The sequence below is a fragment of the Acanthisitta chloris genome, unplaced genomic scaffold (genome assembly GCF_000695815.1).
Source record: "Acanthisitta chloris isolate BGI_N310 unplaced genomic scaffold, ASM69581v1 scaffold32922, whole genome shotgun sequence".
NCBI lineage: Eukaryota > Metazoa > Chordata > Aves > Passeriformes > Acanthisittidae > Acanthisitta > Acanthisitta chloris.
The window spans coordinates 24,407-36,649 of record NW_008661592.1 but is presented as its reverse complement, the minus strand read 5'-3'; the positions used below and the strand labels follow the sequence as shown (position 1 = coordinate 36,649).

The 12,243-nt window shown below is 40.4% G+C and overlaps 1 protein-coding gene across 1 annotated transcript in view; it reads right to left on the bottom strand.

The window, feature by feature from the left end:
* LOC103798044 (ovochymase-2-like) overlaps window positions 1-11,040 on the bottom strand; it is a 13,737-nt gene extending 2,697 nt beyond the window's left edge. The window contains 16 exon segments of the mRNA XM_009070288.1: window positions 1-47; window positions 667-747; window positions 1,144-1,275; window positions 2,029-2,122; window positions 2,503-2,633; window positions 3,501-3,641; window positions 4,095-4,228; window positions 4,329-4,419; window positions 5,361-5,384; window positions 6,287-6,482; window positions 7,105-7,256; window positions 7,634-7,729; window positions 8,133-8,305; window positions 9,174-9,265; window positions 10,424-10,533; window positions 10,950-11,040. Of these exon segments, the coding sequence (XP_009068536.1) occupies window positions 1-47; window positions 667-747; window positions 1,144-1,275; window positions 2,029-2,122; window positions 2,503-2,633; window positions 3,501-3,641; window positions 4,095-4,228; window positions 4,329-4,419; window positions 5,361-5,384; window positions 6,287-6,482; window positions 7,105-7,256; window positions 7,634-7,729; window positions 8,133-8,305; window positions 9,174-9,265; window positions 10,424-10,533; window positions 10,950-11,040 (1,785 nt within the window).
* Between the last annotated feature and the right edge of the window lie 1,203 nt (window positions 11,041-12,243).

Here is a 12,243-nt window from a genome sequence, read left to right as displayed (position 1 = left end):
GCTGAAGAGGAACCTGGGCTGGTTTGAAGGCATTCCACAAACATCACCTGAAACAGAAAGCTCTGATGTTTTAAGAAGTCATTAGAGGTTACGATTTGGAGAAGCAAAGGACATTTCATTCCAGGACTACTCCACAGCTTCTCAAGCTCTGCTCTCTTTTTTGCTAAATCTTCCAACTTTCCTCATTACAAAGGATCAAAATGCTTAGAACTAGCATGATCTTAGCAAAAACAGAGCTTCTCCAAGGTGAAAGCTGCTGCTTACCTTCAAATGGTTTAGCTTCAAACCTGCAATGAGCATGGACTCATCCCATTCTCCATAAAGTACTGGAGGGGAAAAGAAGCTCTAAAATGCTGTTTACTATTTTCCATGTAGACTTTGCAATTATTTTCACCAAAGGAAGTAGGTGCAAACTGACATACAAGCTGAAATGCTATTGCATTGCTGTACCTGACTTAACAAGATGAAGGAAACAAGAAAAATTAGGTTCTGTTAGAGCCAAAGCATCTGAATGTTACTATTCATCTCCTTATTTCCTCAAAATATCTTCATGAAAAAATCTGGGACAACTGCAGCCATTAAATATTTGGAGAAAACACCATTTAATTTATAATCCAAAAGGTCCTCTCTGTTTCCATGAGGAAAATAGAAGTTGAGTTGGCTTACCTGCTGTAACCTGTGTTTCTTCTTCAGTTGTATCCATAGCTTCAAATTCTTCTCCACTAGTTGAATTCAAGGTATCTAAATTTAGCAAAAGAGAATGGCAAATGTGTTAAGAGGCTGTCTGGAGTAATATTTGTGTCATAAATTCACTTTCATTTCCTTAATTTTACTTTGTAGAAACAGATTTCTGTTGTAGGGATCTGTGCTATTACATCTGCATGGAGTAGTAAAGTGCCATTTAAAATGCACCAAAATACCCTTAAACAAATAAAACTCTCAGGTTTTGAGTAGATTCATTGTTTCTCTTCACCCCTTCAGCAGGCTTTTGTTTAATGCTTCAATAGGTTCACAATACTTTCTTTTTTTTCCACTGAAACAATTCGTTAGATGAGAATCTCCTAGAGCCAAATAATTCTGAATAGCTGATTCACTGAGGAGCCCTTTGTGCTGCCCCAAAGTTTCCCAAGTTACTTCTATTACCTGTGACATGAACAAAAGAGACTGCAGCTCTGAATCCTCCAAAGGTCTCTGTTTCATCAGAGTGAAAGACAACCAGCATCACAGCAGAGTTGCTTAGGACAGCTGCTGGTAGGGCAAATCCACAAGCCTTAGCTAAAGATGAGAAAGCAAAGTCTCACTGCAGATTTACAGATGCTTCTTAATCCTTCTCTCTTTCAACAGTGGGCACACAAAATTCTCTCACACAGGAGGGTAAAAAATAACCATGCACAAGAGATAAGTAGACTGAGGCTGAAGGACTGTGCTGTTATTCCTGGCAGCCTGTCCTTGCTCAGTAATTACCTCATCAGAGCAAGGAGCCTCTGGCATTATTCCCCAACAGTCTATTGCAGCAGCCACGCTCACAGGTGGCCATTGCATGTGAAACACTGCCTGATTTAGTTGTTAGTGTTTCAGCAGTAGCATCTTCTAGCACTAATCTAAGCAGCAGCTTCAAGCAAGTGCTGGGACCAGTTGATTGGGACAGACCTTCCTCTGGTTCAAGTGGCAAAGGATTGCATGGACAACTGGACACTGGAATGGAGACATTGTGGGTGTTTTGTGCCTGATCATTACTGTTAAACCGAATTATTGGGTTTTGCCCTTCTCTTAATTTACATTCATTCAGAACTGCATTTCATGTAGGATTTAAGCACACAAAAATGCTTCTGTTCAATGTGGTTTTGCCTCAAAGTGGAATAGAAGCAGCAATACTTGAGAGCATGTTTCAACATACTGAAACTAGTGCCTGTGACACCACCTGAGACTCTGGAGGTGAACTTGATTTTCAACTGGACATTAGGGCTAGTGAAAGTTATAAAAGATATAAATCATCCCCAAAAGAAGACAAAAAATCCAAAATCAAACCGATTTCCTCCTTCTTCCCCACATCTTCATACACAGTCACGGCATCATAGGAGCAATCTTCACTCTCTTCTACTTCAAAAGACTGGAATGTAAGCTTCAAAGAAAAATTAAAAAGTGAACCTTGTTGTTAGATTCACATAGGAAAAAAATCAAGGTTCTATAACTGAGTCTTTAGTATTCTGAATTATTCCCTTAAGGTTTAGTTTGTGTGACATTCAGACCTCTCACAGGTGAGATATTACATTTGCTAGACAAATCTGTCAGGAATTTCCTGAAACCAGGAAATCCTATTTTACTCTAGCCTAAAGGAGAAGTCAAAACCTATCTGTCTTCGTGGGTGGAAAGTGATTCCCCTTAACTGCACCCAGCAGCATTATTCAAGCTTATGCTGCTCAGTTAATGAGAAATGAATAATTTCTCCTTAACTCAGTGGTATCCACTCCCCTCCTGTAGACTGAAGGGCCCAAGTTATACCTTGATTACATGATCTTCTGGTGCACAGATAATCCACTGACAGTCTGCCATGTTGCTGTAGTGCTCTGGGTAGTGCATACTTTGTAAGATTCCTTCTTCAAAAAGAACAGCTAGGGACTCACAGCCAGAGCCTGGAAATCCAGGAAAACAAAGATGGGAGGCACTGTGCCTTTCTATTAAAAATAAAGGAACTCCAGAAAAACTCTTGTGGTGCTTTCACACAGCTGAGGAAGAGAACAGGACAACAGCAGCAAGACAATGCCCTCTGTCTGAAAAAGATGCCAAGAAAATTTGTCACCCTCACTAAAACTCTCTTTAAAGCCCTTTCTGGCTCCCATTGCTCTGTCAGCACTTGATCTATTCAGGATGAGTGTATTTTTTGCAGAGGGACCAGAGCCTTCTTTCATTATCCCACCCAGTAACTCCAGGCACTGCAGGGACAGGTACCCTCATGGGGTGATAGAGGAGCAGGGGAGGAACATTTGCCAGATTTGTTTGGAGAGGAAAGTGGAGACATGAACAGAACCAGAGGTCATGTTTTTCTGACAGGCTGTGCAGGGACTCCCTACACTCTGCCAAGGAAAGAAACTAGCTGCAAAAGCTGCAGAGACAGGAACAGCAGGAGTTTGTGACTGAAGACCCTTCAAGTGGCCTGGGGAAAGACCTGGGAAGACCTGGAAATTCTGCTCATTTGATGAATCTTATTGAGTTGGAAAAATGTTCTGGAAGTGGGAAAGGAAAAGAGATGTTGTATAAAGTGGATGGAGAAGAGGCAAAGTTAAAGGAGGACTTCTCTCCATAGCATCTATCCTATCTTGTTCCAGCATCCTAGTTTCTCCAAATTTTCACATAGCAGCCTAACCACACTCACCTTGCTCACTACATCATCCACATGGAAATACCATAGGAGTTTACTCTGATTTATTTTCTCCTGATGTGTTTTTTTTCAGGTCACCACCCAAGAGTGCAGACAGGTATATTATTAGACTTAGACTTACCAGGAAGAATATCTGGTGTTACAGCTTTATAGGTCATGGAAAAACCAGTTCCATGATCCTCATGGTCAGAAACGAATTTCAGCTTTATATTATTGGAGCCAATCAATATAGGTAATGGAAGATCTCCTCCACAGAATTTACCTAAAATATAATATTCGAGAATAATTCCTGTTTAAAGTCTTTAGACACTTGAAAAAAAAAAACTTGCATGTACCATTTTTAGCACTTAGCTCTAAAAATTTTATGATGAAGAGGAAATTGCCTATTCATTCCTCTACTTTCCCTGTTAATCCATTAGCCCTGATAGAGTCACACTATTAAAAACTGAAACCCATTGAGACCAGAAAATCAGATGCTGACAAAGTTCCCTACCAGGTGTTTTCCATTCTTTTCTCCTCCCACACTCAATCTTTTATTTTAAATCAGATGTCACAATGTATTCAGAAAGAAAATGCAAGTGCAACATAATCCACTACCATGTCCTCACCAGGTGTTAGAATTTAAGCTCTGTAACCTGACAGAGCACTCTTTAAGGTCTTTTCCAACCAAAATGATGCTATGATTATTTCAAAGAATAAGGGGACAAGAACTCACCCACAAGTCTGTCATCTTTGGAATAGACTGATAAAGAATCATAGTCACAGAATGTTTCTGGCTCTACATCAAAATGGGAAAAATGAAGCAATATATAATTCCCTTCTGGCACAAATAGAGTCCATATACACAATCTGGAATAAGAAATTAGTTCCCATTCACAAAAAAATGCAATAAAGCCCCTCCAAAACCTACACTAGAACAGGGAATCATTTCTGTGTTTTGTCTACTTACTGGTGGTTTTGATAGAACTGTTTGGAGCTTCCAGGAAAATGTAATTCCCCTTCAGTGTCATGGAGTTTGCCATCCTGAACACTACAAAATGCTGCATTGCAGAGTGAAAACATAACAGAAGGAATCAGGTTTGACACATATAGAAGCATCTGTTCCACTGAAAAGCTCAAACATCTGGAGAATATTGTGAGGCTCAAGGTTGCTCAGCTCCACCTTGTATATGAAAACAATTTTAAGGAGTCATGCACTTAGCAGCTTATCCTAGGGAGCCCAATAAAAAAGTCAACAAGATGCAAAAAACACTAAAATCCCCAGTTCTCCCAGGCCACTGCAAGTCTACAAAAACTGACCATGTGCCCAGACTTGTTTATCATCTGAGAAATCTCACTCTAGGTTACTAAAATTGATGTTTTAAGATCTAGTTCACAAAGGTTGTTTCTAGGATCTTTAGCTGACCTTGCACCAGGTGAACAGTGTCCAACAAGAACATAACATGGCAGAATCAATGAAAGACTTAAATTTGAAAACATGTTACATTTGGGGTTGGGTATCATGGGGCTTTTTTTTTTTTTTTTCATTTTATTCTCAGACATAGAGAAATAGATTCATCCCAGACTTTGCAAGAGTACTGCTAATTTACCACATACTTTCTATTTAGAATATACATTTTCATACAGTATCAACTTCACTAATCAGATTTCATGCACTGCTTGAGGTTCTGTTCTACATTTTCATCAATAATTTTATGTGCCTTTCAGTAAAGATATGTCCTTACATAAGTAACTGTCTTAAGGAAAATTCCTATTTTTCTAAGTCACCAATGCATAAATACAACCCTACAAAAGTAATTTTATCTTTTTTTTACAGGACCAAGAGGGAAAAAGTGTCTATTTAATGTACAGATTTAAAAGTGCTTTGAAGAGTCAAGTTGCTTCACATTTCTTCCTTCCTAAATTTTATGTCAGGATATTTTGGGGATATTTTTATGCTCTAGGGCAGAGAGAAGATACTGATAAAACATACTGTACTCACCTGTGGAGCTTTTCATTTTCAGATCTAATAAAAGAGGGATAGGGAAGGGGTGGAAAAAGAAGAATAGATTACTGTAGTTTCATATTCACAATATAAGCTTTACTTTTATCCATGTGAAATGGCAATTTCATACAGCTAGAACTGAGGCAAATTCAAATGCTTCTTGGGGACAGCGTGCCCACAATAAAGTAGGACTTACTTAGAATTAAATCAAAATTGCAAGTTCATCATTATAGAATCATAGAATTTAGGGATTGGAATGGACCTTACAGATCATCTAGTCTCAACCCCCAATTTTACACAATCTCCAATACCTTTAAACAAAAACAGCCCAAAGTGGAAGAAAATATTAATTCAGCTTCTTAATACTTTGAGTAGAGTTAACCCCTGCATAGACTGTCATTGACCTCATGACTTTGGAAGTGATGGCTAATTGTCATGCTGTTCCCCTGCACAGAGAGCACATAGGGCCTTTGGGCAGAGTAAACAAAAGTACTTCTGATAGCATGACTTATCCCCATGTTGTCAAATATCTGATCCAACATGTTTTAGCCATGACTTCAAAGAGTTGCATATGGAATCTCAGACACTTTGAACTGGTGAATTTCCACTTAAAAAAACTAAAAATCCAAAATCAGAAAACCAGGCTAACTGGATCAAAGGACTGTTATGAAAGTTAAGGAAAAAAAAAAAAGAGGCCAAGTAGGAGGCAAAGTGGAAGAGAAACAAACATTTGCAATGCTCTCCATTTGGCTTTGGCAACTGCCAGTCGCTCTCATACACTTCAAGGCATTGTGAAATGCTCTACAGCTCTGCCAGGAAAAAAATGGAAGTGCTATATCCTGATAAAGATCAAATGAAATAAAACATTTTGAGACAGCAGAGTTGTGACAAATGAGGAGCACACAACAGTGGAGATTTGGTACCAGCACTCATGTTCTCCTGGATCCAGGAAAGCACTGCACTGACATCTGTGAAGATTCCTGGAGATCCTCTGGCATGATGTTTCTTCTTCTCATTCCTTACCCAGCCCCGGGCACATCCCATCCCCCAGGAGATCACACCAGCAAGAGTCCAGGCACCGTGCTTACTTCTGCACAAAAGGGGCCCCCCTGAGTCTCCCTGTGGAAAAAAAGGAAAAGCCCATGGACCACAGCTTGCAGAGGTATGTGCATGCAACTGAGCAACCTCAAAGAGCTTATGGAGTTCTCTTTTGTGCCATAGTAACAAACCTTCAACACAGGGGACAGTCATTCTTAAAAGAGCTGTGAATTCAGATGCCTTTTTTATTGTGTTTAGTCAGGACTGTCAAGAGAGGGAGAGACAGATTAATCCCTGCATGGGTACAGCTCTGTCATGTCTGAGCAGGTAAAAAGGAGTGAGGAGCAATCACTTAACCTTTATCTCACTTCCTTTCCTTCCTGTAATCCGAGGCAATAGTTTCTACTTTTGTCCTGAGGATCTTTGCAATATTAATTAAGCTATCAAGTGTTCTGAAGTCAAAAAGCCCAAAGCATTATTGCACTGGGATATATTGCAAAACTGCTCTGGGGAACCTGTCATGCAACTCATACAACAATTAAAATGGAATCATGGCATTAAGTGCATTGCCCCATGCAGAGCTTTTGAAAGGATTCATACATCAAAATAAACACACTCCAAGTCTCACAGTTTACTTTGGCACACAGAGCCTTGAGCTCCTGAGAAACAATCTGAAGGACACAGGGCCCTCTGTGCAGCTGACCTGGCAGGCATCTTTCCCTCCATCTGGAAATCCAGCACACATTACAGTGTCACCTTGGATGGGTTTCTTTAGAGTCGATACAGCTTTGGAACACTCCTGGCTGCTTAGGATTGGTAGACTGACTTCGTGTAAGAGCTGAGGGAGAATTCCATCTGAACCACAAAAACAAAGGTTCATCAGAAAGGCTGAAATGTGAACTTAATGTCACTGCTAATGTGCCACAAAAAGCAGTTGGAAACTTGCCCCAAGACGTTTTATGGTGTTTTGATAAACTTAGAGTTTTGTGTACACAAGCAGTTTGATTTGAATGCATTCCAAAACGTTTCAAAATTCAAATGCAAGTTTACATTTCATAGTGACCTGTTTTGAGGTAATTCACAGGTAGAAGCTAGCAAAGATCCCATTATTTCCCATGTTTTTTCTGGTCTGGCTCTGACCTATGCCATTAAGCTCTTAGCTTTGGAAATAAGACACCAAAAAACCCAATGAAAAATGGCAAAGATGCCAAAGAACAACATGAGTGACTTACTTTCATTCAAACGGCCCCAGCCACAAGCAGTGCAGACATATCCTGCCTCAAACTTTTCCCCTGGCTGAGGAAGACATGCAGGCAATACTGATGAACCTGCCACACATGGACATGAATTTATTGATTAATATTTGCAAGAACAATGTCAGAAAGATTCCTTTCTCAGTTTTGTTTTTAAACAAAAAGGTATTGCTATTTTTTGTGGAATCTGAAAAATTCATGTGGTGTTGACAATTTATCTCCTGCATACAAAGAACAATAACCTTTTCTTCATGGGAGTATTAAATCTGAAGGACATCACTTAATTCAGTTGATTTTTCTGACTTAGCTCTGGTGCTTGAAATACTCCAGTGGTCAAATACTCTGGAGATTTTTAGTGGTAAAATCTGACAGCTGTGAAATGGGTTTAAACTGAGTTTCAAGACTTTCCTCCTCATCTTGGAGGAGCAAAGGCCTTACCTTCCCCACTGAAAAAGATCACAGGTAACTGTGGCCTTACTGAAGTTGAAGGTGCCATCCAGCTTCAGAAGGGCAATGTCATAGTTCATGGGCCTTCTAGGGTCAAAGTTGGGATGCTTAATGACAGCTTTGACAGGCAGTGTCTGCTCACTGTCCTCGCTGAGCCTCAAGTCATGCTCTCCTGCAGTGACATTCAGGTACTGGAGTAGGTTTCTGCAGAACAGAAAAATAAAAGGTCAGCTACAAAATCTTCAAAATTAAGGGAATACATGCAGTTGGTTTTAAACAGAGAAGTTATGACTTCTGATACCTAATTCCTTTCATCTTTGGATTTTAGAGCACTTAATGTGTACAGGCAGCAAGAGCTGAGTACGGCCCAGAGCAGAAACCAGGAGATGAAAAGTACTGAGAAGAAAAATCATTTAGCTACACTCCTGACTGTGGTTTGGTGGTCAGCTAAGGAACCAGGTCCTCCTGTTGCATTTGGAAATGTTCAGTCACACTGCTGCTTGAAGGAGAAGGGAAGATTTGGACATAGGAAATTACAGACAAAAACAAGACCACTTCTCCAGCACTTTTAATTTATACCTTAAAAACACAGTGTTTCCTGCTTTAGAGCTCCTGATACCAGATCAGATGCACAGCAAGGAAACACAAAAAGCAATCAGTATAAACTTCTTATTCTGCTTCAAATTCATTTATTGGACTTGGGGTTTATTTTAGCACTAAGGCTGGAGACCATCAGCATCCAAGAGATCAATACTATATCCATTCACCATTTAATTGTATATACTCTGCCAGTTGTTGCTGCTAAATAAAGAATTGTGGCAATCTGATCATTCTAGTTAGGTACAGATTTTTTTTTCATGTAAATTTCCAAAATCTGCCTCCATCAATCCCTGTAAGTTTATTTTATTGATAATTTTGAGATGTTCAAAAGGTTTTTCTCCTCTTCTTTCAATGGTGGAAAATATTAATTGCAAATAAAAGGGGACCCTGTAGATAAGCACCACAAAAAGATGCTACAGCACATGTACACCTGTACAGTCAGTTCTGCAGGTGCATCCTCCAGCTGAAATACCTGTCCAAGGTGCAGTGAGCTGCTGTCACCACCCACTGAGCAGAAACAATGGTCCCTCCACAGAAATGCTTTTGTCTTCTTTTCAGGGAAACCTGCAGCATTTTAAAACATGCCAAAGAATGAAAATATTTCTGTCTGCTCTGATTGCATTTGAGGAAGAAAGGAGAGAGAACACACAGGCACTCCCTAAAGATTCACACAGCTAAGTGTTGTGTTTCAAGCACACACTTTCACAGCATTCTACCAGTCCTTGAGCCTAAGAGATCCTAAGCCTTGATGTTCTCCCCTCAGCTGTGACTTGTTGCATGGATAAAAACAACATACATGTAATAAATGCCAAGTCACTGGAGTACTCAGCAGGCTATAAAGGTGAGACTTTTCCCTTTGCAGGCCACTGGGAGCACTCAAGTCCATGCTGTCCAAGAGTGGTGAGGGACTCAGGGTGGTGTCCTTCCATGCCCCATTTCTGAGCAGTTTAATCCATATCTCTTTGTAGAGATGCTCTTTCAGAAATAATAAAACCAAAGCTAAAAATAATAAGCAAAGGTTTATCAGGGAGCAGGAGAGGTTCCCAGTTCTCCCTGTGTGCTTCATTGCTTTTCATAAAAGCTTTTCATAAAAGCAGGCTGGAGCTCCATCATACACTGCCATAGGATCACAGAATGGCCTGGGTTGGAAGGGACCTCAAAGATCATCTCCTCCCCCCCCCTGCCCTGGGCAGGGACACCTTCCACCAGCACAGGTTGCTCCAAGCCCCATCCAACCTGGCCTTGAAAACTTCAGGGATGAGTCAGCCACAACATCCCTGGGAAACCTGTGCCACTGTCTCACCACTCTCACAGTGAAGAATTTCCTTCTAATATCTAATCTAAACCCACTTTGTTCAGTATGAATCCATCCCCCCTTGTCCTGTCACTACACGTCCTTGTAAATAGTCTCTGTCCATCTTTCTTTCAGGCTCCCTTCAGGTACTGGAAGGTCACAATTAGGTCACCCCTAAGCCTTCTCTTCTCCAGGCTGAACATGCCCAATTTTCTCAGCCTTTCCTCATAAGAGAGATGCTCCATCCCTCTAATCATCTTGGTGGGCTCCTCTGGACTCACTGCAACAGGTTGATGTCCTTCCTGTGCTGGGAACCTCGGAGCTGGGTGCTGTCAATGAGTGCAAAGTATATCTGTTTTCTTCTTCTGTCATTTCTATGAAAATTCAGGACTTTGTTCTGAAGACAAAACCAATTTGCTTGTGCAAACCTGCCATGGGTGTGAGCCTTGTTCCACCTGATTTCCCCCAACAATCCGAGAGAAAAGGTTAAAGTAACTCCATGGGTTGGTCCCTTGAACTTTCTGCCCACACTTAGGATCTGAGGAGTAAAGGGGGAAAAAGAAGAAATGATTCAGTCTGGTTTTAAGTTTTACATTATGTTTGCAGCCCATGAGTAACATGTTAAACCATGACCTGCAAATTTGTATTTACTTAATCATAAATCATATTTATTTCACAGTTTTTATTCTGAAACGTCAAGGAATCAGACTAAAGTTTCATAAGAATTATTCATTAAAAGATAATCAGTTACAGACTTGGACAAAAGCAAAGAATGAAAACTAGACCCATTAAACTAATTCTACCTTGTATCTAGGGGAGTTCCTAGGGTCTAAATCTTGTAGGGTGAAACTAGTGCAGCTTCTTTATTTCAGCACTGACTCCCATGTTTGTCACTGCCTAATAGCAGAACCATCAGCATCTAGAAAACTGTTAAACTAGAAATTTTCATCCTACCTTTGTGAAGAGAGGCTGGCACAGCTCGGAGCTCTGTGACACAAACTATCCCCAGCAGCAGGAGCTGCAGCTCCCCCAGGGCAAGGCACATCATCCTGGGACTGAGTGAAAACAAGGAGAGTTTGTGCATCCCCAATCCTGCAGCTCAGGAGCACAGCAACTAATTGAAGTCGAAGTTACTCATTAATCCAGCCATAAAGCACTTACCTACACAAATAAGTTTTCCAGATTTAAGGGAGCATGATTCTTTTACGGAGCATTACTGTAGTCTTTTTGCTGTAATATACTAGCTAAAATCCTCCCTAAAATTAGGGTTTTTTTCAGGCAAAATTGTTGGAAAAATGCCAGGAATTCAAGCTCTGATAAGGATGTCTGGCACACATGGCAATCTTCAAGTCAATATGCTTTGAGGAGATCATCCCCCTACTCAAATGTGAATGAATTCTGAGAGTTTTTTAGCACATGAGTTCCAGGAAATGATAAGAATAGGTGTAAATTGTAGGACTAAAAGCTCTGCACTCCAAAACTGAGGAGCTTGTGTTAGGATAGGGATTCCCCATGCACTGGGTGCCAAAAATAAAGTGATGTTACTTTTTAATGCTGAAAGAAGTGTTGGAGAGTTTACTTATCCTGACATTTTCGGTGACCAAATGAAGTTCCCATTGCATGTCTTGCTACCAACAGTTACCCAGATGGATCTACACATTGAAGGAGAACACACATGAACAGAATGTCAATTCCTATTTACCCTTACAATTCCTACAGCTTTTGAAGAGGCAACACTTGATATTTCCTGCACACTTTACACTTAGCCAATTTTACAGACCTGAGAAACATAGACAAGCTGATCATTTTGTTGGCAGCATGATCAGTGTTTTATTATTTATCCAAGGATTTCGTAATAACAATCCCCCCAGTCCACCATCAGCCAACATCCCAACAATCATTTCTGTATTTATTTGATTCCAGTTTTGTTTTGCTCTCTGCCAAAGGATAACAAACCCTAGCTTTTATTCTGAGTCTGCATAACAGACAACTGAATACAAACCCTGCCCTAGAAACTGAGTTGGAGTTGTTTTTTTCCTGTTATAAATATACAAACCCTCTTAAGACTTCAGTTTTCCTACTAGTTCTGTGGAGATCTCTGGTTTTGCAACTTCCAGAATAGTTGCTCATTTCTCCAGGCTTTGAGGGGTTTTTACAGGGGGCTGGTGGGAAGGAACACAGGCTGCTTTAGATTACTGCAGCACTGAGATTGCAGGCCCTGGAAAATGCTTTTTTATTCTTGCTAGAA